The sequence below is a fragment of the Schistocerca americana genome, chromosome 1, assembly GCF_021461395.2.
Source record: "Schistocerca americana isolate TAMUIC-IGC-003095 chromosome 1, iqSchAmer2.1, whole genome shotgun sequence".
NCBI classification, from domain to species: Eukaryota; Metazoa; Arthropoda; class Insecta; order Orthoptera; family Acrididae; genus Schistocerca; species Schistocerca americana.
The window spans coordinates 847,251,855-847,277,004 of record NC_060119.1 but is presented as its reverse complement, the minus strand read 5'-3'; the positions used below and the strand labels follow the sequence as shown (position 1 = coordinate 847,277,004).

Below are 25,150 nucleotides of genomic sequence, written 5' to 3'. Positions count from 1 at the left end.
CACCCAACTACCATTAAAAATGCATGGGAACACATTTCAGCAGTGGCTGAAGATTTACTGTTGAAGAAATATAAGTAGACCATTCATAACTATTTTGGACAATGCCCTTTACCATTCAACAAGCCTTAGGTGGCACTAAGAGTCACCTTTACCATTCAACAAGCCTTGGGTGGCACTAAGAGTCACCTAAATAAAGTACAGCATTTTTTATGTCCAAATCCAAGAACAGTTCAACAACAAAACTGTGAAAGTGGAACATTTGTTTCAGAATCAATTTCAGTTGCTTCCTACTTTGTGGATCTTGCCTCTTCAAAGATCTGCTCATGCAAGCTGCTTCATGATTACATCACAGCAGTCAGCATTCAGCCAGCTCACAGTGATTACCAATGGGGATTCGAAAGGGAGGGGGGAGGGGGGTGTAGGAAGGAGGAACGAACACATTAACTCTGCATGAGAAACTGTTGTTAACCTGTACATTCTATGACCGCTAATGTGGATTCTCTGGAAATGAATGTAGCTAATTAACAGTGCAGCTAACTACAAAACCTATTCCTTACAACTGATGCCGTGTTATGATGACTGTTGTTTCTGGACTATGTTTAAACTTACGTCAGCTTGTATTTTGTCAATATGTTATTGACATATTAAGCATAAAAACATTGGATGTTAATGAATACCACTTATTTGGATTTTCACTTAAGCACCAATTTCCGATACCACATCCTGAGCACTAGCCATTCAAATATATGTCTGTCAGTGAGCTTCTGTGGATGGATTTCATTCTCTTCATTGTGAATAAGTTGCTTTCACAAGTATGTATGTCCAAACATCGATATGATTATAGCTACGAACTTGTCAAGTCATCAAAATTTATGTTGAGGGAAATTTCTATACAAGTCTATGAGACTTATTTCATTTTGAAACTTGTCACTCAACTGCCAGCCACATTGTGCAACTGTAAGTTCTAACTTCAGCTATGCATCCCACAATGATGTATTGTAAATTTACGTTGGTGTGCCTGACCTCTGAAGTTCCTAATTCAGCCATCATTGTGCTTTCCATCAACTTAAAATGAGCTGCTCTTTGCTTTAAGCATTATATCGTAAGTATAGATGGATGTGTATAGACTGTATCAAACCTAACACATGGTCATTCTTCTGAAAACAGTACACAGTTTGCAATTCCCCAGGACCAAATAATGACATCAGACTAGCCCATATTATCACAAGCACTCATTTCCCCAGAAGGGAGCGAGCCTCAGCGTTTGCTCAGCTGCCTCCTGAATACCCCTGTTTCTGAACAAACTAGCTGGGAATTATGGGCACAGTGTTACCACACTACCATCACAAATATAGCTGCTGCATTAATAGCACTGGGCTCACAGGAGTTCAAATCAAGTACTATAGAGCATATAAAGAATTAAAATTTGTGCAGGCAGAAGTAAATCCATTGGCGACTCTGGAAACTGTAAAAATAGCCTCATCAGAACAGTGGTGTAACTAAGTTACACGCAATGATTCCTAACAAAAGCATAAGTAAAATAATATAAACATATGTATCACTGACTAATTTATTGATTTGTTACATTCTTATTCAAATTGTGCTGAATATGCAGATGACAATGGAAAAGACTAACAATCGTTTGGAAACAGGAAGCATATATAATCAGCTGGTAAAAGTTTGCATTTGTTTTCTGATAAATTGGCTAGATAATATGAAATTTACCATGCAAGTCAGTTCTTTGTGCACATTATGAAATATCAGTTGCAAAATGCTCTCACATCTTTGTGGAGTTGTGTATCTTAAAAATGGTGGGACATTCTTGAAGCATAATGCACCAATCTATACAGCAAGGAATATTCAAACATGATTTAGCACTATTTGCCATATACAATTAGAAAAAAGATCTAACCATTTTAATTACACTACTGGCCATTAAAATTGCTACACCATGAAGATTACATGCTACAGAAACGAAATTTAACCAACAGGAAAATGCTGTGATATGCAAATGATTAGCTTTTCAGAGCATTCACACAAGGTTGACGCCAGTGGCCACACCTAAAATGTGCTGACATGAGGAAAGTTTCCAAACGATTTCTCATACACAAACAACAGTTGACCAGCATTGCCTGGTGAAACGTTGTTGTGGTGCCTCGTGTAAGGAGGAGAAATGCGTACCATCATGTTTCCGACTTTCATAAACGTTAGATTGAAGCCTATCGCGATTGCAGTTTCTCATATTGTGACATTGCTGCGCGTGTTGGTCGAGATCCAATGACTGTTAGCAGAATATGGAATCGGTGAGTTCAGGAGGGTAATACGGAATGCCGTGCTGGATCCCAATGGCCTCTTATCACTAGCAGTCGAGATGACAGGCATCTTATTCGCATGGCTCTAATGGATCGTGCAGCCAAGTCTCGATCCCTGAGTCAACAGATGGGGACGTTTGAAAGACAACAACCATCTGCACGAACAGTTCGACGATGTTCGCAGCAGCATGGACTACCAGCTCTGAGACCATGGCTGCGGTTACCCTTGACACTGCATCACAGACAGGAACACCTGCGATGGTGTATGGCAACGACGAACTTGGGTGCACGAATGGCAAAATGTCATTTTTTTGGATGAATCCAGGTTCTGTTTACAGCATCATGATGGTCGCATCTGTGTTTGGCGACATCACGGTGAACACACATTGGAAGCGTGTATTCGTCATCGCCATACTGGCATATCACCCGGCTTGATGGTATGGGGTGCTATTGGTTACACGTCTCTGTCGCCTCTTGTTCGCATTGACGGCACTTTGAACAGTGGATGTTACATTTCAGATGTGTTATGACCCGTGGCTCTACTCGTCATTCGATCCCTGCGAAACACTACATTTTAGCAGGATAATGCACGACTGCATGTTGCAGGTCCTGTACGGGCCTTTCTGGATACAGAAAATGTTCAACTGCTGTCCTGGCCAGCACATTCTCCATATCCCTCACCAATTGAAAACGTCTGGTCAATGGTGGCCAAGCAACTGGCTCGTCAGAATACACCAGTCACTACTCTTGATGAACTGTTGTATCCTCTCAAAGCTGCATGGGCAGTTGTACCTGTACACGCCATCCAAGCTCTGTTTGGATCAATGCCCAGGCGTATCAAGGCCGTTATTATGGCCAGAGATGGTTGTTCTGGATACTGATTTCTCAGGATCTATGCACCCAAATTGCATGAAAATGTAATCACATGTCAGTTCTAATATAATATATTTGTCCAATGAATACCCGTTTATCATCTGCATTTCTTCGTGGTGCAGCAATTTTAATGGCCAGTAGTGTACCTACTATGAACTAAGTTATGTATTGATGATACGTAGAGTGGACGTATACTGATATCAAAGATCTTGCAACTGTTAACATTAGAAAGATATGTACATGTACTACTAAATTAAAGCTGCTACTGCACTTTTTTGCCGGAATGTGATGGCTAATCTCAATAAACACAGTAGAGATTTTGATAGGGTTTTCACTAAATGAATGATTCACAAGGAAGGTTTTTGTATCTTATTTATTACTGCTGCAACCACCATTTATTGCCACCCGTGCAAAGCCAGTATAAGTTGCTGTATGAACTGTTTAAACAGTAAAGGCATGTCAGGCTCTCGAGTTGATCCTCCTCCAATTGGTTGCCCACTGCTACATCACTTCAACTCTTACATTATACAGAGTGTACTGCATAAAGCCAGTATGCCTTATGTACTGACTAACTCTAATTGAATTTCTTGTGAGGTGGATAATCCTGTGTCAAGGTTGGTTACACTGCATTTCATCAGCCAACAACCAGCATTATTCAAGATCTTACAAGAAATAGAGGGCTGTAAGACCCGTTCATAATGCGCAAAGGAATAGGTGACTGACAGTGAGAAACTCAAACATTACGAGAAGTTCCCGCAAATTGGTCGTCAGGAGGTTACTGCAGCATTTGGTGTATCTTGTGCATTATGTACTAAAAGACATTAAATCAGAAGTCCATCACGTGAGTGTGGTGCAAGTGTTGAAATTTAATGATCAGGAAAAAAGAACTAATTATTGTAACTGGTTGTTAACATCAAGTGCCAATGGTTACTTGGGTATCCTTGCTGTACTTCATGTCTGATGAGGCCTGGTTTCATTTGTTAGGTTAGGTTAGGTAAGCTCCGAGAATTCCAGTTACTGGCTGCAGGCCAACCAAGATATTCTGCGTGACGAACTACTCCACTTGGAAAATACAGGTGCGGTGTGCACTGTCCGCTTGTGCATTACTGACCCCATATCTTCAATAGCACCTTAAAAAATGCGAGATATCTAGAGACCTTTGAATCTTTCTATACACAATTAACAGGCGCAGAGAAGCTGTTTGCAGTATTCCAACAAGACAAAGCAACTGCTCGCACATCCAACCAAAATATTGCCCACATCCCCAACATGTTCCCTGAAAACAGACTTGGCAGTGGAGGCATCTGGCCCTGAAGTTCCGCTGACTTAAACATCGTGTTGTCTTTATGGGGTACACTAAAATGCAAAGTGTATGCAGACAATACTCACACAACACATGACCTTAAATAGAACATTACTAGAAAAATTATAATCATCATGCCTGCAGAATTACAGTGTGTTGCAAGCAACACCATCACAAGAAGTCTGTGATGCATGGATGGCTGTGGCCACAACTTCCAGCATCTCTGACAAACATGTAAAAACATGTTTTTTTTAAATGTTACAATTACCTATTCTTTTCTAGTTAGTCCATTATTACTTGACTCTCAAGCATGAGGCATACTGGTTTTATGTGGGACACCCTGTATTAAGTTTCCCATTATGAGATTAGTTTAATTCTTGTGACAGTCTGTCAATTTGGCAAAGTATTTATCTATAGGAAGGTGAGAAATTGTAGAGCTACTGAACTGTCACTTCATACTAATCAACCACGGTGATTAAGTTCACCAAGTGAACATGTTTGAATGTGATGTAGTGAAGGTACTTGCAACTGGACTGTTTTGTCAGACTGCTATTGGAGAACAAATTACAATATAGCAGGACGTTATGTGCAGACACTTTTTATTGAATTTAATTTCCCTCAGCTTACAAAATTATTGGTAGCTGTATACAAACAGAACACTTATTATTCTTTTACTGCAGTCATCTATTGCACTTATTCTGACAACTATGTTACACAAGCAGAGCACGGCACTTTAAATTGACTGGCTGCTCTATACTTAGAATACATCTTAAACTGTTCTACAAATGAACAAAATACGTGATTGTGAAAACAGGCGAGACAACAGAGTGCAATGAAAGACATTACAATAATTGATCTGTAAAATGTTTTCTCCATTTAACAACATATGAGCATTCATAACAATTTTGCATTAATGAAAATGTATGATAAAATATAGTACACATATAAGAATAGGTCATTCCCCATCAAAAAGAAATGACACTGATCAACTTCCGTAGTTTCCCCTGCCTACCTGCAAACAGAGTGACATATTGACAGTGTCTCACCAACCTCATACAAGGGAATATACACTATTTAAGAAAAACGTGAAGGAATTATCAAAATGCGCTGCAAACTGGTAGGTGTGATGTACACGTACAGGCAAACAAATGATGACAGTTTCAGAAAAGTTTTACTGTTTATTCAAGAGAAAGAGCTTCACAAATTTAGCAAGTCACCAATGTGTTGGTCCACATCTGGACGCAAGTAGGTAATCAGCTTGGCACTGATTAATAGTTGTTGGATATTCTCCGGACAGATATCGTACCAAATTCTGTCCAACTGGCACTTTAGATCATCAAAATCCTGAGCTGGTTGTAGAGCCCTGTCCATAATGCTCCAAACTTTCCCAATTTGGGAGACATATGGTAACTTTTCTGGCCAAGGTAAGGTCTGATAAGCATGAATACAAGTAGTAGAAACACTTGTGTGTGGGCATGCATTATCTTGCTGAACGGAAAGCCCAGGATGGCTTGCCATGAAGGGCAACAAAACGGGGCATATAATATCATCAATGTACTGCAGAGTTGTAAGCGGATGACAACCAAAGGGGTACTGCTATGAAATGAAATGGCATCACAGACCATCACTTCTGGTTGTCGGGCCACATGGTGAAGACATGTCTTGAGATGCCCCAGGCAGGGCGGGATACCAACCTGTTGCCCACCATCCGGCCCAACAATCTGGAGAGATGACCTGGGGTTTTTTTCATTTCTTAGTAGGACCCTGTAGTTGTCATCCACGGCACCTTCGAGGAGAGAAAATTCCTTTTAGGTCCAATTCAAACAGGAATGTCCATTGCAAAGCTGCATGGTAAGTGCTGTAATGTAGATAACTATTTCCTTTGAAAAATACTAGTGCGTTAAGGTAAACACTAAACAGCGTAAGATAAAGAACTGTCATTTAATGTAACTGAAGAAGATGCCGCTTTTTTCCCTTTAAAGTAGTGGTTTTCCCACTCATTTACTTTGTTACTTTTAGATGGTGTAAACACAAAAAGTACTAACACACACAGAGGGTTAATGCATTTGCAAGCACACAACACCTTTGTCTAAGCTTGCAGAAACAGACAATATGCACAATCCATATTGAGAGTGGTGTGCCTACCTGCCACCTTTTGAACATTCTGTTATGGTACTGAATTAGTTATCTACTGTTATGTTATAAACACATAGTAACAAACATTCAAAAGTTAGTCCAAAGAAACCGTAATGATAGTAATGGAAAGACTCTTAAGTTTTAACTACTTGATGACCATTAATAATAATAATAATAGACAATTATGACTTTCTGTACCACACAATTTTTCAAAATATTACCTCTCTCTATAAGCTTGTTCTAACTTCTTCAGTTTTCTGTTATATTCTGGGTGTGTCCCATCTTTCAATTGCTGGAGCTGTTTCTTTAAACTGGCAAGTTTGTCTTGGTACATTCTGCAACACAAATTTCCATATAAATGTTAACAATTGTAAATTCCAGTAAATACTAAGACAAAATATCATTGAACAGCTTAAAATTAATTGCCATTGATTAAAATACACACATCTCGTGTAACTATGTGTGTGTGTGTGTGTGTTTTTTTTTTCTTCTATTTTCTTTTCATCTACACTGCTGTCTTTAATTATTACAACATTGTGACCTTCCTCCGTTTATTTTTTTCTGGAAGAAATGGAGTATCTGTTCTCAATAATAATCTGTTACTAACATGGAAGAATGCTAGAATCTCAATTTTATCACATTTTATATCAGCTAAGAATCAATAAATCAAACTTATTGTGCAAATGTCAAATAAGATATTTTAAGAACCAAACAATACTTTCCTCATTAGCAGTCTAGTTTTATATAGGCCATATTTCCTACACTTCATCTTTCCTGATACTCCTTAAAAAATTGCTTGCGAAACTTTGTCTATGGCCACGTGTCTTTGTTCCCTTATTGATGACACTGGTTTGAACCAAACCAGTTTCCACACTCAACTCCTCTTGTTGTGCCCTATAAGTATACACCACAGACTACTGCTTCAGCAGTTTCCCATTGTTTTCTTGGTGTCACTCTCTATTATTCCACCTACAAACAATGCTCCCACAACAATCTTTTTCTTTCACATCACATATTTCATCCCACTGTGAACATGTTTCTGCATAGTTCTCCTTTAGCAACATTATATTTGAATACCAAGAGACCCTTATTCCATTCCCTCTGGAAAGCCTAAGGTAAAAAGCCTCTTTCTTTATTATACGACATGATTTAGTGTATTTTTCTGTATTTTCTGTCTAGACAAACCACTTAAGTCTGTGTCCTATATACTGGCCTTGCTATGTGTACGGTGACAAATACTGTCTTGCCTTTACCACATTAAATTCCCACAGTTAAATTTTTGTCCTTATATCACCCAACAGCTTTACATTTGTATATTGTATTTTAGATTGAGCCTCCACTTGTTGAAGACACAGTACAGAGTAATTACAATTATTTGTCTCACCTCCACAGCCAAGACTTAACGAAGGGACTGCCATGTATGTCGGTACACAGTTTCTCACATCCCACTATCTTTTAATTTGGCTGTACTTATTTTTTACACAAAATGAAATGCCACCTCATCACATTTTACCCTCAACAGGTTTGGCAAATGTAATAAAATTCACACAAATGGCTTAACTCTTTCCAGTGTGTTAGACTGTAGTTTCTATACCAGCTACAGTCTGCATGGGAAAATATTGGAATTGGTGTAACAGAATCTTTACTCACAGGGGAAAAAAAGAGGTCCAGTGGGTGCACTTCCCACTATTGGAGAAATAGTAATAAAACACAAGAAATGCCAAGTTAACGCATGCACACCCACACACGATATTTTATAGTTGTCAAAGTAAAGATATCAGGTTTAGTATTGGTTTTATTGTAAATGAGAGGATAAAATAATATGGGCTTACATGCAAAATCACACTGATTATGCAAATGGAAATTCTTCAACTATAGTCTCAAGATTGACCATGAACCAACTTAGAGAAGAGTAAAGAAGAGAAAGATGTTTTTTATGATGAGTTAGATAAAATATGCAATGAATGTCAGAGGAGACGCTAAGACATGCTAAAATAGGGAAAGACGGGTCTTCCATTGGAAAATACAGTCTTCATGACAACTAAAATGACAATGGGGTCAGACTTTTACACTTTGCTTCCATGAGACATATGGTAGTGGATAGTACATCTCTTAATGACAACGATATTCATACAATGATATGGAAACCTCCAGCCTGCCGACATGCAGCCTCTCCAACATCCTCTTTAATAGACCTGTACCCTATGCTGAAAATGCTGTTGGTGACTGTAAATGTCAATTTTTTTCCCCCAAAGAATGAACTACTGTTGATTAGATCTTCACAATACATCAAGTACTAGAAAACACAAAGAATTTGGCATTGATACACATTGAGTCTTTTAAAAACTTCAGATCAGTCTACTACAGTATTGACAGATTGGGCTGTATATAGCAAAGAGAGAGTAAGAGATTCCTAATGAATTTATCATCTTGAGTGAAAGCTACTATGGAAAACATGTGGAGTGAAGTTAAGATACAGAATAAGTCATCAAGTGCTGTGACCACAAATAAAAACTGGACAAGTGCAAATAAGACTCGTATTTGATGGTTCCGCACAAATTTAATTATGTATATAGATGATTATGACGATGACTTCTGTGTTGTTCAATGTCCTATGCAAGTCTTTCTATTTGACACGTCAGTGACTTGCGCGTCCCTAAGCTACCCCAGTTATCCAACCAGGGAAGGAGGATCTACAGTTTAAAGTGGAATCTGAACTACCTCAACTACCTCCTCTCTCCCCCCCTCCCTTTCCCTATGAGACTCATCACATCATTGAGAGGTGAAGGCTACGTTTAAAAGAAGACCAAGATATGATCTGAGAGTTCACCGATAGGTTTCGATGAGTGAATTTGCGAATATTGAAATCCATGACAAATCGTTGTATCTTTCAACTGCACTGACTTAGTTCTAATTTTTCACACCACCAAGGAGCCGTATACCTTGGTACGTAGCGTAAATTTCAAAATAGTACTTCTACCTGTTCCTGAGAGAAAGGGGGTCCAGTCAAACAGGCTGGCTATGAAGGTTCTGTTTCTACCAGCTGAGGTAGAGAACCCTAAAAATGGAGTACGACTGGGACATTCATTATCCTGACTCCCTAGAAAAGGCGATAAGATTCGGGCATCAATGCAAGGGGGACTATCCTGCACAAACCAGTTCAGATGCTGGCATATGCAGATGATACTGACATTACCTGCAAGAACACCCAAGAGCAATGAAGGAAGCCTTTACAAGTTTTGAAACAGCTGCTAAAAAGGTGAACCTACAGATATGGAGGCTGTCCTAATGAACACCCATTCATAGAAATTGGTTCATATGTTTCATGTGCATAGTTTCACTTGCCTTGAAGCAGAAGTAAACTGCTAGAATAATGTCAGTTCTGAAATCCAAAACTGAATATTATCTGCCACATGACAATAGTCAGATCTTGGTCATTACCTCTGTTCCATAACATTTACGAGTAACACCCATACATGCCAACACTTCCACAAAGTCACCTGGAAGCAGCTGCACTGCAACCCTGTAGCCTAACAGCAAAGTAGCAATGTGATGTCCATCAATGTCTATGATGCTGCTGCCATTACTATATCACAAGGTTCCAAGTTCCTGTCCCCCATCTGAACAACTAGACACTAGGGCAGCTCCACATTCTGCTGCCTTCATGAAACTACAATGAAGGGGATCCACATCCATCTCAACCTCTGCGAATTTACCAACACAGGACTTCCACACCCTGCATCACTGCGGACTGGTCATAGCCCAATGTGTTCACCACAAAGCAAACCCGTCTGTCATTTACATTAAGATAAAAAGGCTGGAATTGGCAGAACATATACCGAGAGATAAAGAGAGCATGATTAAGGAGATATTCAGTGTAGTACCTCAAGGAACAAGGGGAGTTTTAAGATAAGAACTGCCAGAGAGAACATAAGAAACTTTGGAATTCAAAATTAAAGTTTGGCACTAAACAGGGAAGGAAGGCACAATCTTCTACAGAAGGCTAAGGCTTACAAAATCTGTTGTGCCAATGACAATGAATATCTCACTTGTGCTAATTAAATACATTTATTGGCTTTCAGAACTTACCTCCAAACACTCTACAAACCATTTATTCACTGTGGTCGAATGCATTTTCATTCATACTTTGCCTTGTATCGATAACATAGGGAAAACATTTTCTTTTTCTTGACAGCAGCACATTTTGCAGCTGTCTTAGTACATAACATACATTGATGGCCCAAAAGGCAGAGTAGTTGCTTTTCTGCACACTGGTCTGCCTTTATAATGCAATATAGCAATAATTGTGCACGGTATGAATTTGGCAAGTTCTTGGTGCATTTCCAGAGATATGTGGCATCAAATATCTATGCACAGGTCATGCAATTCCTATAAATTACAGGCTGGTTGTTTGTGGGTGCACTGATGGCATCCAGTTAGAGGTCCAGATGTGTTCCATCAGTTTCCGACCAGACAAAAATTAGTTCACCAAGAAATCACCATTGCGTTCACTATCACACTAGTTAAACCACTGTAGCACCATCCTGGCCTTGTGGCATACAAGTTATCCTGCCAGAAGACGCCATCTATCAAAGAAGACATCAAGCATGAAGGTAGGCAGGTGACCTGCAATAATGTTCACATAGTCCATCTGTCAGTTACTACCACAGGTCCCATAGAATCCCAGGTAAATGTCCCCCATAGCATAGTATTGCGTCCATTGTCCTTTGTCCATGGAGCAGAAGTTCTCCTAGATTATGGCATATCCAGACACAATAATCAACACAGTCTAACAAGAAATGTGATTCATCCACCCAGACGACACTTCCATTGATCCACAGTCCAATCTTGATGATTTCGTGCCCACTGTTATTGTAATTGATGACATCAGCATGTAAACAGTAGGGGTCACCTGCAATGTTCAACAATGTACACTGAACTGTGTTTAGAAACAGTTAAGCCAGCATCAGCATTTTTCTCTTTAATCAGATATGCCACAGTTCACTGCTTATGCATCACCATCTGTGATGAGAAATCAATGTCTTGCACCTTGTCACCTACTCAAATCATCATCCTTCAACCACTTCCCATAGGCACTTATTACAACAGCATGCAAATAGCTGACCAGCTTCAATTTCTCCAAGATCATTCCCAAGAGTGGGGGGCCAGAAAATATGCCTTTTGTCGAAGGCATTAATCTACATGTTCTGTACATGCCCTCATTTCTTTTATCTTATCTAATGGTCCTCTGTGAGATGCATATTGTGGTCATTCTGCAGTCTGTTGTAAAAGTCAGTTCTCTAACATTTCCCATAGTGTTTTGCAAAAAAGAATGTCTTCTGCCTGTCAGGTATTCCCATTGCAATACATGAAGCATTTCTGTAGTACTCACGTGTTGACTCAACCAACCAAAACAAATCTAGCAGCATGCCTCAAAATTGCTTCATGTCTTCATTTAACCCAACCTGAGGATCTCAAACACTCCAGAGCCATTCAATGAGGGGAGAAGGCTAGTTATATTTGTAAAACTTCCTTCTCTTTTGTGTAGTAGCAAATCAATACAACTTACATCCTCAAACCTGCAATCTATGTTGTTCATATTCAGTTCTATCCATTTTTATTTTCATGTTAATGCTTCAATGTCAATTGTACAATTGTCACATTCATAACTGTGGACTATCAGTAATCAAGATTTTTCCTAGAACTCTTCCAATAAACCAAAATCGACCATTCACCTTTCGTGCAACAGACCTTATGTGGTCATTTCTTTTCATGTCACTTTGCAACATTATGCCTAGATATTTAGTCGACGTAACTGTGTCTAGCAGCACTGTATTGGATTCAAACATTACAGGATTAGTTTTCCTTCTTACCTCCATGACTCACATTTTTCCACATTTAGAGCAAGATGCCATTCTTCATACGAAAAAGAAGTTCTGTCAGTTATTCTGTATCATCCTACAGTCACTCAATGACTACCCATTCCCGTACACTACAACATCAGCAAACAGTGGCAGACTGCTGCTCACCAAACCCACCAGATCATTTATGTATACAGGGTGTCCCATAAGGAATGGTCAACAGTCAGGGATATGACAAACATTCATTTGAAATAAAGTTCATTTGAACATACACCCTATTCTAACTGGTTTCTGAGATGAAACACAATGTACATTTGTTTCTGGGCTAGTGGTGCACACCTGTGTCTTACCTACCCAATTCCTTTGACCCAACCTACCTCAATTTCAGCCTCTTTGCTCAGGATGTCATCCTGGCATTAAACTAGCCAATGAACTTGCAATTGTCCATTGTGTGTTGTGAGTTGAGTAGTGCAAGGGATATAGTGTGAATCAGAGACTGTCTTAGAGTGTTTACCAAAGTTTTAGCACATGCGTGAAACAGATATTCTTCCAAATCCCAATTTCGCTTCTGAATATTTAGTTTAACAACCTTTGCAGCAACATCAACACACTGTTGAACTGGTGCAGCACAGTCCCACTGCCAGTGCATGCTGACAGTATGAACAAATCAATGTCCTCGTGTATGGCGACACTATATGTGGGAAACTAGTATCCACTTCACATACAGTATGGCCACGACCTTCACAATGGCAACAATGCCACATCAGTTGAATTTTTTACTGGTTAAACAACATTGTTTCCATTAACAATATTCATTGACGAAGCCATGTTTAAGAATCAAAAACACATGTAATAATAATAATAATAATCGTAGTACCCATTGATGGTCACAGGAAAATCCACAAGCTATGGCAGACACCAATTTACAACTCTGTTTTTTGATTAATATTTGGTGCAGCATTATCAGTAACATTTGATATGTCCAGTAATTTTAGTAAAGGAAATGACAGGACAGAATTACAAGCACGTTCTTGAAAAATTAGTTTAACACCTTGAGGACGTTCCTTTGCCCACACACACTGCAATGACGGAGCCCCTCCACATTTCACCAAACATGTAAGGGAACATCTCAACTGCACTTAACCTAATTACTGTATTGATTGTGTTAGTACAATTAACTGGCCACCAAGATCATTAGATTTTTGTTTATGGGGTTGGATGAAGAAAGATGTATAAACAAAACATTAATACAAGAGATGAAATGCTCGGTCACACCACAGATGCTGCGTCCCTCATTGATGTGATGTGCAAGATAACTCTTACAGTTCAATGTGATAAAAACACGTATTTTTAAAATGATACTTTATAAAACACATGTTATAATGTGTACTAAGCGTTGTAGATGTGTAAACCTGATAAAAGTACTGAATAATACAGAAAATAAAAAAATAATGTACATCAAATGTCTTCTATCTTGCAAACCATTTGGAATAGGGCATATGTCCGTACGAAATATTTTTGCTTCAAATGATCGTTCCTGTCATATCCCTGAATACTTCTCATTCCACCTGCAGGGTGTATACGCAGACAAAGAAAAAAAAAAAAAAAATCCTGGGTTTCCCGGTTAAAAATACACTTTCTCCTGAATGAGAACACACTTTTTCCGTGTTATTAGGTGACAGTATATTTTCCCTCGGAACAGTAAAACTTATCATCCTTTGAATTTTTATGTTTTTATACACATGCGTAGAATTTCCTGGCACTTTAGAAAACTAAACTCAGGGAAGAAAACCCCTTTTGGAAAGATTTTTGATGTGCAGCAACATGTACACTGCATATTTTCGTATTACAAAAGTATAAATTTGAATTCCACCATACACCACATGTTACTTTCCGAACCATTGTAATCGAGATTGCAATGCACTTTTGTAAAGTCAGTCACAGCTCATGTCACGTGATCCCATCTGCCGATGACAGCAGTTATTCAGACCACAGTCGGCTAATAGCAACATCACTGTTAAGTAGCACGGATGCACAAACAGGCAAAGTTAATGTTTTAAATTAATATACATAGTGTTGCTAAAAGAAAAGAAAAGCTTTCACATATAATATTGGTCTCTAAGGTTAATAAGTTGCAAGAGAAACTAAGCTTTCACATATAATGTTTATCTTCTTTGCGCATGTTACACTTTAAGATATATCACACAAATGTGCCAGTAAAATTTTTAGCCAAGTTCAGTGAATTGTCCTCGAAGTTTTCCACAAATAAATTAGTTACCGTAGAAAAGAGAGAGCTTCCCGTAGCACTACATCAATTTGCTCACAACAACAACATGAATGTCTGACCTTCTGGGCTTAAAATGGCTCGTCATTGAACGCTCTGTGATTTAAGAAATTAATCGTAGATTCTCACGTGAAGTTCAACTTGCGTAAAAGGAAATTTACTTTGAAAGTAACGCTTTTCAAACCACCATTTGCAATATTTTCCCGCGACCCGTTAGAAATAGGTTCGTTTCAGTAGTTGTCAGAGTGTGCCAGATAACAGGCACCACCGCGTTTTGGCAGCTACTATGATACAGGAAGCCCGTATGTTCGTACGTGTAAAACATTAAAATATCTTACATTATGTCATAAAAGGAAGAGAGACATCACAGAATACTCTAAGAGCATCAGAATTTCGTGAACCATACTAAAATGGCACATTTAAAGTGTATACTTACAGAGCACATTCGTATATCCAGATTCCCAATGATGTACGCCTCGACCTGATATTAAGCTTTTCAGTGTGGGTTTCTGGATGTAAATTTTCTTGGAGTACCAGTACTGTATTAACTCATTTTTGATTTTTTTACTATGGCATAATGCCATACGTGCTAGAAGATGAAAACGTGCACTTTAAATGCAGTGAGCAGTTGAAATTAGTCAATAGTGTGGAAAGAAACACTTCATTTCAAACACATTGACTGCTTCGGCATAAAAGGTTAATAAAAACCAAATTTCTTTAGCAAAGCGACAAAAATATCTTGATTCTTCTACAAGGCGATTAATGCGTGACTGTCAGAAAAGTGGCAATAAAATAAAATCTGAAACCAGTAACATATATTAGCGTTCTGTAATTATGAGAATTTATTTTAATTCACTTGATAGCTACCGGCCACGAAAATCCGTTTTGTTTTCATCTGATGTGAGAGCAGTAAACGAAGAGGAAACAGCAAAATCACTAAATGTAAACACGGGTCACGTGGAGACTACACACTTCCCAACTATAACTCTGACTGCTCTGTGCATCAGACCCAGATCTACGATATTTCCTAACTTGGGCAATTTCCACTCTGGTAGTCCGACTGTGGATTTCCCTAGTGATTATAACAACGCTGATCATTCGCAAACTCAATCAACAACATAATCAGACAGCGATTGGCGTTCACTTGTTCGGCTTTACTCGGCTCAGCTCATATAGCTCGGTCCCCTTCTGCCTGCAGGAAAGTTTATTTCTAGATGCGACGAGGATTCCCCTGACAGACATCACGTACACTTTGCACGCATTCAAAAATCAACTTATGATTCAGTCAGAAATCAACTTACAGAGTGTGTTCAAAAACCAACAGGGATGTGTTTCAAAATCATATGAGTAATCAATAGACCAATGTGCACTGGATGCTAGGCGCTTTGTGAAACTAGGTTTTTTTCTCCTCGAGAATATGAATTTGGCGCTTAAAACAGGCAATCAGTGAACAGAGGGACCTCCCAGCATCACTGAATACAGCAGTAAATAGGAAAACAAAGAAACATAGTATGGTATTTCTGCGTAGCAAGAGTGAACAAAAACAGATTTCAGATTACATACGAGATCAACATGAAAATTTCATCTCCTCCACGGACAATGTTGAGCATAAATGGACAAGTTTAAGAGAACAATAAAATGAAAAGTTGCAAATATTTTATTTTTCATTGATTACTAGTTTTGGGCCAAGACCCATTTTCAAATCAACCTACACGGCAGAAAAACAAATTTACACCCAAGCATAATATAGTTATTACTAAACACTTAAACTGAAGTTACAGAACATATCATTTTAAACTTATGTAACAATGTCACTTCTGAAGATGTCAATGTGTAACGTACATTCACAGTACATACAGATAACTGGCAGCTTACTCCTTCCTCTGCCGTAAGGAAACCTCGGGTATGGGGTGCCCTGACAGGACACAGGAAACCTTTTATTTATTAAAATGTTCTCCAACAATCAAGAATACAACAATTCATACAATGACCATACAAATCCACAATAAAATTATACTGTTTTTAAATCTTTAACAAAATGAGTCAAATACTTAAAAACACAGACCAATAGCACACAGCAGCAGCACCACAAATGGCACATTTTATATCACTATATGCCATGTACGCACACAAAGATCTCTAAAAATGAACAGCAGTATTAATATTAAAAGAAAAAAAAAAAAACACAAGAGATTAAAAATTCTCATCACTCCTGATCATTTAGAAGTGTAAAAATTTTTATCACACCAAACTTTGCACATTCCATGCAGATAAAACCTTATTCATAATATGTCCCATGAAAACCAAACATGAAACCACAAGTTGTCTCTTTTCAAGGCACCAAAAATGGAGGAAGACATAGCATAACCATATCCATGTGCATTTAGGGCAGGCATGTGGTTGCAGGAGGGAGGGGGGAAGGGGGGTGTAGTATATGTTGGAAGTCGGAGTGGATATGAAATTGAGTTTCCTGGATTTGCTTCTTATGAGACTAATGAGAGCCTTGGCTTGTCAATTTTTCGAAAGCTAAAGCTATCGGATGCCATAATATGCAATGATTTCAATCATCCCACTAGGCCCAAGGCAGCCTATTTCGTGCTACACGACTGTTGAGTTTGCCTCTAAATGAGAGGATGAAGTTAATAAAGAGTTAAACACTGAAGCAGGCTGTGGTGGCTAATCACTATAAGCAGTCACTGGTCTCCAGTTTGTACAGGAAGCGTGGGCAGGTGAAACCACCATGAACAGACGATATAAAAAAAGTACCGAATGTTGCAATATAGGAGACCCATCTCCAAAAAGGTGGCCCACTCCTTCCCACAAAGATTTAGGATAGGATTCCTACGAGGGGGCAACTAAGGTGTAAGTTGAAACATAAGTTCGGCAAGCTGGGAGGGAGTCAGGGCAATGGTAAACATAATTCATCCGGCTGGGTACATTCAATATGAATCCTGTGAATCATTTTATATTGGACTAATGTGTAGAAGTTTTGTCACCCGCTTTAAAGAACGTGTAGGTCCTTCTAATAGGATGGTGGTTGAACAGCATTTTAAAAAAATTGGGTCACAGGGTTGGTACTACAGACAACACACTTCACTTGAGGTTTTGCATCATGTGTTGAAAGGTATGCAGTTGGATATTTTGTAATAACTTGAGATTTTTAAGAGCAAAATAAAGGAGCAAGAAAGTGTTGAACGAACAAGATTTAGTTGGTTCTCTGCTCTGTTCCAAAATGACGTACAGTTTACACTCTCTCCCCTACCACTAACCCCATTGTTACTTCCACCAAACCTTTGACCGCGAACTCCTCTACACTGGGGCTTCACACACCAAGATCTTTTCCTTCACCACCTTTCCTTCCTCCAATTCCGCCTCAGCACTTCTACTCATTTTCTAATATTCTCGTAGAAGCAATTTGCTCCCCGAGTTCATTGTCATGACTGAGTTCAGTTTCCACCTTTTTTATCTATCTGGCTACCATCTGGAATTTGTGCTTCCCCACCCCATCACCCCTTCAATCTCCTTTTCACATTTCATAAAAATGCATTGCATATTTCACAGTACGTGATTCTGTTCTTACATCATTATTATATTTTGTTGTTGTTGTTGTTGTTGTCTTCTTCAGTCCAGAGACTGGTTTGATGCAGCCTTCCATGCTACTCTATCCTAAACAAGCGTCTTCATTCTGCAAATAACTACTGCAACCTACATTCTTCTGAATCTGCTTAATGTATTCATCTCTTGGCCTCCCTCTACGATTTTTACCCTCCACACTACCCTCTAATACGAGGGCTATCCACAAAGTACATTACGTTTTCATTTGTGTCCGTTAGGGGCGGGGCTAGCGCAGCCATCTTGGTGTCATGGCATTCCGCCGCTCAGTCGGCATCCTGCCGTGCTAGTGAGAGGTTCGTGCTGTACTCCGTTGAGTTACTGTGACAGTTTTAAATGTCAGCGTTAATTGAAAATGCCGCGAAGTGTGAAGTGCGTGCTGTAATAAGGTTTCTGACTGCAAAAAACTGTACACTGATAGAAATCTATCGGCAGCTTTGTGAAGTGTAAGGGGACAACATAATCACTGAAGGTGGAGTGTGTCAATGGGTCATAAAATGTAAAAATGGCCCAACTAACGTTCACGACGAAGAGCGAAGTGGAAGACCCAGCATAGTGACTGCCGAACTTGTCATAAAAGTTGATGCTGCGGTCCGTGAAAACCATAATTTCACAATAACGGAACTCTCTACGAGTTTTCCACAAATTTCACGAAGTTTGTTGCACGAAATCATTACCGAAAAGCTTGGTTACCACAAGTTCTGTGCAAGATGGATACCAAAAATCTTGACAGAGATTCACTAAAATCAGCGAATGGCTGCAGCGTTAACGTTTTTGGACGCTTACGAGAAAGATGGCGACTCATTCCTCGATCGCATCGTTACTGGTGACGAAACATGGGTTAAGCATGTGAACTGTGAGACAAAATTGCAGTCAATGCAGTGGGGGCACACAAATTCCCCCAAAAACCCAAGAAATGCATGCAGACAATGTCGGCAAGGAAGGTGATGGCGACTGTCTTTTGGGACAGAAAAGGTGTGATTTTTGTGGATTTCCTGCAAAGAGGCACTACAATAAACTCTCAAAGGTATTGCCAAACTCTGCACAACCCCAGAAGAGCAATACAAAACAAGCACAGGGGAAAGTTGGGCTCAAAGATCTTGCTGATTCACGACAACGCCCGGGCCCACACGGCAAATGCCACTCGTGAAGTCCTCGAATCTTTTAAGTGGGAGTTGTTTCCTCACCCGCCGTACAGTCCCGACCTGGCACCGAGCGACTTCCACTTATTCCCAGCAATGAAGAAGTGGTTGGCTATGCAGCGTTTTGATGACGATGCACAGCTTCTTCAAGAAGCAGGCGGCTGAATTTTACGACGAAGGAATTTCCAAGCTCGTCCATCGCTACGATAAGTGCCTTAATTTAAATGGCAACTATGTAGAAAAGTAGTATTTAAGTGTGGCTTTCATCTGTATATAATTAAAAAAAAAAAAAAAAAAAAAAAAAAAAAAAAAAAAAAAAAAAAACACAAACTTCCAACACTTTATTTATTTTTAATTCCAATACGTAAAGTACTTTGTGGATAGCCCTCGTACTAACTTGGTGATCCCTTGGCACTTCAGAACATGTCCTACCAATCAATCCCTTCTTCTAGTCAAGTTGTGCCACAAACTCCTCTTCTCCCCAATTCTATTCTGAACCACCTCATTAGTTACATGGTCGACCCATTTAGCATTCTTCTGTAACATCACATTTTGAAAGCTTCTGTTCTCTTTTTATCTAAACTGTTTATCGTCCACGTTTCACTTCCATACATGGCTACACTCCTTACAAATACTTCAAGAAAAGACTTCCTGACACAAATCTGTACTTGATCTCAACAAATTTCTCTTCTTCAGAAACACATAACTTGCCACTCCCAGTCTACATTTTATATCCTCTCTACTTCGACCATCATCAGTTATTTTGATCCCCAAATAACAAAACTCAGTACTACTTTGTCTCATTTCCTGAACTAATTTCCTCAGCATCACCTGATTTAATTTGACTACACTCCATTATCCTCGTTTTGCTTTTGCTGATGCTCATCTTATATCCTCCTTTCAAGACACTGTCCATTCTGTTCAACCGCTTTTCCGGGTCCTTTGCTGTCTCTGACAGAATTACAATGTCATTGGCAAACCCCAAAGTTTTTGTTTCTTTTCCGTGAATTTTAATTCCTACTCCGAACTTCTGTTTTATTTCCTTTACTGCTTGCTCCATATACAGATTGAACAACATTGGGGATAGGCTACAACCCTGTCTCACTCCCTTCCCAACCACTGCTTCCTTTTCGTGCCCACTCGATCTTTTAACTGTCATCTCATTTCTGTACAAATTGTAAATAGCCTTTCGTTGCAAGTATTTGACCCCTGCCACCTTCAGAATTTGGAAGAGAGTATTCCAATCAACATTGTAAAAAGCTTTATCTAAGTCTACAAGTGCTAGAAATGTAGGTTTGCCTTTTCCTTAGTGTATCTTATAAGTCGTACGGTCAGTATTGCCTCACGTGTTCCAACATTTCTACGGAATCCAAACTTATCTTCCACGAGGTCGGCTTCTACCAGGTTATCCATTCGTCTGTAAAAAATTCATGTTAGTATTTTGCAGCTGTGACTTGGTGAACTGATAGTTTGTTAATTTTCACACCTGTCAACACGTGCTTTCTTTGGGATTGGAATTATTATATTTTTCTTGAAGTCTGAAGGTATTTTGTCTGTCTCATACATCTTGCTCACCAGATGGTACATTTTTGTTAGGGCTGGCTCTCCCAAGGCTATCAGTAGTTCTAATGGGATGTTGTCTACTCCTGGGCCCTTTGTTTCGACTTAGGTCTTTCAGTGCTCAGTAAAATTCTTCACGCAGTATCATATCTCTCATTTTATCTTCATCTACATCCTCTTCCATTTCCATAATACTTGCCCTCGAGTGCAATGCCCTTGTATAGACCCTCTATAAACTCCTTCCACCTTTCCGTTTTCCCTTCATTTCTTAGAATTGATTTTCCATCTGAGCTCTTGATATGCATACAATAGTTCTCTTTTCCCTAAAGGTCTCTAAATTTTCCTATAGGCAGTCTATCTAACCCCTAGTGATATATGCCCCTACATCCTTATATTTTTCCTCCAGCAATCCTTGCTTAACCATTTTGCACTTCATCTCATTTCTGAGATGTTTGTATTCCTTTTTGCCTATTTCATTTATTGCATTTTTATATTTTCTCCTTTTATCAATTAAATTCAGTACCTCTTCTGTTACCCAAGGATTCCTACTAGCCCTCGTCTTTTTACCTACTTGATCCTCTGCTGCCTTCACAATTTCATCTCTCAAAGCTACCCATTCTTCTTCTACTGTATTTCTTTCCCCCATTCTTGCCAATTGCTCCCTTATGCTCTCCCTGAAACTCTGTACAACCTCTGGTTTAGTCAGTTTATCCAGGTCCCATCTCCTTAAATTCCCACCTTTTTGCAGATTCTTCAGTTTTAATCTACAGTTCATAACCAACAGATTGTAATCACAGTCCACATCTGCCCCTGGAAACATCTTACAATTTAAAACCTGGTTCCTAAATCTTTGTCTTACCATTATATAATCCATCTGATACCTTCTAGTATCTCCAGGCTTCTTCCATGTATACAACCTTCTTTTATGATTCTTGAACCAAGTGTTAGCTATGGTTACCTTATGCTCTGTGCAAAATTCTACCAGGCAACTACATTTCCTTCTCTCCCGTTTCCTACCATCGAATTCCAGTCACCCATGACTATTAAATTTTCGTCTCCCTTCACTATCTGAACAATTTCTTTTATCATAAATTTCATTAATCTCTTCATTATCTGCGGAGCTAGTTGACATATAAACTTTTACTACTGTGGTAGGTGTGGGCTTTGTATCTATCTTGGCCACAATAATGCATTCACTATGCTGTTGGTAGTACCTTACCCGCACTCTTACTTTTTTATTCATTATTAAACCTACTCCTGCATTAACCCTATTTGATTTTGTATTTATAACCCTGTATTCACCTGACCAAAAGTCTTGTTCCTCCTGCCACCTAGCTTCACTGATTCCCACTGTATCTTACTTTAACCTATCCATTTCCCTTTTTAAATTTTCTAACTTACCTACCCGATTAAGGGATCTGACATTCCACGCTCTGATCCATAGAACACTAGTTTTCTTTCTCCTGATAACAACGTCCTCCTGAGTAATCCCTGCCCGGAGATCCGAATGGGGGACTATTTTATCTCCAGAATATTTTACCCAAGAGGACGTCATCATCATTTAACCATACAGTTAAGCTGCATGCCCTCCCATTATATTCTACTGCTCATAAACTGAGGAGTGCAGCTCTTGTTTTAAGTATGTTTTATTGTCTGTGGTGCCTATAGGCTGCTGCTGGTTGAATAATAAAGTTTCTGGGTTTGTTGTGCCTTTACGCTGCTTGTAGTATGATGTGTATGGCATATTATGAAGCCAGGTTACTGGCTGATTATGTGGTCTTCACCACTAAATTATTTAAAAAGTTTTTTGGGTTTCTTCCTGTTAGCCTATGTTACCTGTACGATTGCTCCTCAATAACATATGGTTCCTATGTTGCACATGGCAGTTATTATTTATTAGGTTGTAAAGAAACGGCATATAGTCATTTCTTGTCCAACTTTTCCTCTGTGTGGCAAGTACATTTTTGGTGCCTAGAAAAAAGACAACTTGTGGTTTAATATTTGTTTTTATGTGGGACATATTATGAAAAAGGTTGCTTTACCCGCACAGAATTTGTGAAGTTTGACATAATAAAATTTTTAAACTTGTAAATGATCGGAAGTGATAAGGAGTTTTAAGCTCCTATTTTTTCCTTTTAATACTAATGTTGCTGTTCATTTTGATGCAGTTTTGTAATACCCACTGTATGTGGCACTGCTGTGCACTACTGGTCAGTGTTTTTAAGTATTTGACTTTTTTTGGTGAAGATTTAAAAACAATATTAATTTTATTGTGTATTTGTACAGTTATTGTGAGGATTGTTGTGTTCTTGATGGTTGGAGAACATTTTTGTAAATAAAAAGCTTTCCTATATCCTGACAGGGTGCCCCCTTTCCGAGTTTTCCTTACAACCGAGGAAGGAGTGAACTGCTAATTACACGTTTTGTTGAAATCTTCGGAAATGCCATTTTTGACTTTGTTATGTAAGTTTAAAATTATATGTTCTGTATCTTTGGCATATGCTTAAGAATTTGGTAATAACTGTATTACACTTGAGTGTAAATTTGGTTTTCTGCCCTGTAGGTTGATTTTAAAATGGGTCTCGGCCTGAAACTAGTCAATGAATGAAAAATACTTTATTTGTAATTTGGACTGGTTTTTCGTTCTCTTGATTAACAGAAGTTACTGACCTCTGTTGCTTCAGCATGTTGGAAGTTCATGAAGTTCAAGAGGTGTCTACAACATGCTTTTGAAAGGTATGTCCTGAGCAAAGGTTTGAGGAATGGGAAAGACCTGCCTTGTTGAACAGCTTGTTAGGAAGCTGCTACATGACATCTTCATCTTCACTGTAAATTTAAACATAGCCAAAACCTCACAGACAAATAACTGAATGAAGCCAACCTTAGCATAAAGTGAGCCATGCATGAAGCATTCAATGAATTGAAAAGTAAAAATCTATCTGCCAAACTGATAGAAAATCTTACACATTTCAGACTTAAGTGAAACAATAATCTGATCAAAACCATCTGCCCGAACACTGTGATCATAACGGCACTGAAATTTCGGATGACAGAAGGCCAAAATACTAAAAAAAAAATTTCCAGTCCTGTTTACTGAGGAAGACTGCACTTTAATTCTTCCTTTAAAATATTGCACAGACTGCATATACAAGTAATTAAAACAGAGTGAAAGAGGGACATGAAAGAGGGTCAGGGAAGAGGGATGAAAAAAGTGGTTGGCAAAAGAGGTAGAGTCGAGGGTCCACCTGATCCAGCAAGAAATGGAAGACACCCCAACTCTAACCACCCTAACCCCATCCTGAAGATAGTCTAAAAATGGATATCTGGGACCAGAGAAAGACAACTTAGCAGACATTATGACTGACGTCAGAGGGAAGGTCACGAATAGAATATATTGCAGGAGTAACAATCATCAATGGCTTGGGGCTGCTCACTAAGTCAGCAAATTAAAATGCAGCCAAAGAAGACTTGCTTAATAAAATTTAGTGCTCGGTTAATGGCTAAAAGATCCACAGTAAAAACATTACATGTTCCCAACAATGAATGGTTTTAGAACAATCAGCGCAAATGACAGTATCAATCTGATGCTCTTGGAGAACTCTAAGGAATAGATGCAGAAAGATCACCAGGCAACAAATCCTAGGAATGTGAAATAAATCAATGCTAATTGATGGCCTGGTACCAACCAAAGAAGGGCGTGTGGGAAAACGTAGGGTGTACTTTAAGGGAGTTAGGCAGAGGTCCTACGGAAGGGTACAAGGGAGATTTGAACTGGTAATACCACCTAAGGGCTAATGCCCTCAATGCAAAAAGAAAGTGATATATGAGGTCTGTTCAAAAAATTCTGGAACTTTGTCCACAAGATTTTTCTATGTGGTCTCCTTTGAAACACACTCCTCCACAATTGATACATTGCTCCCAATCCCATTTCCACTTCTGGAAGCAGTCTTTGAACACCTCTTGCTGGACTGCACGAATTTTTTTTTTTTTTATCTCATCTATTGTTGCATATCGTCGTTCTTTCAATGGGGTTTTCAACTTCGGAAATAAAAAAAGTCTGCAGGTGC

At 38.9% G+C, this 25,150-nt stretch overlaps 1 protein-coding gene across 2 annotated transcripts in view; it reads right to left on the bottom strand.

Annotated features, from left to right (window-relative positions):
- LOC124613323 (sin3 histone deacetylase corepressor complex component SDS3) overlaps window positions 1-25,150 on the bottom strand; it is a 119,461-nt gene that overhangs the window by 46,312 nt on the left and 47,999 nt on the right. For both annotated transcript variants that reach the window (XR_006979634.1, XM_047142023.1), the window contains exon 3: window positions 6,846-6,959. Coding sequence is in view for 1 of the 2 variants with exons in the window: in XM_047142023.1 (XP_046997979.1) it covers window positions 6,846-6,959 (114 nt within the window). In the remaining variant the exon portion in view is untranslated. The remainder of the gene's footprint in view (window positions 1-6,845; window positions 6,960-25,150) is intronic.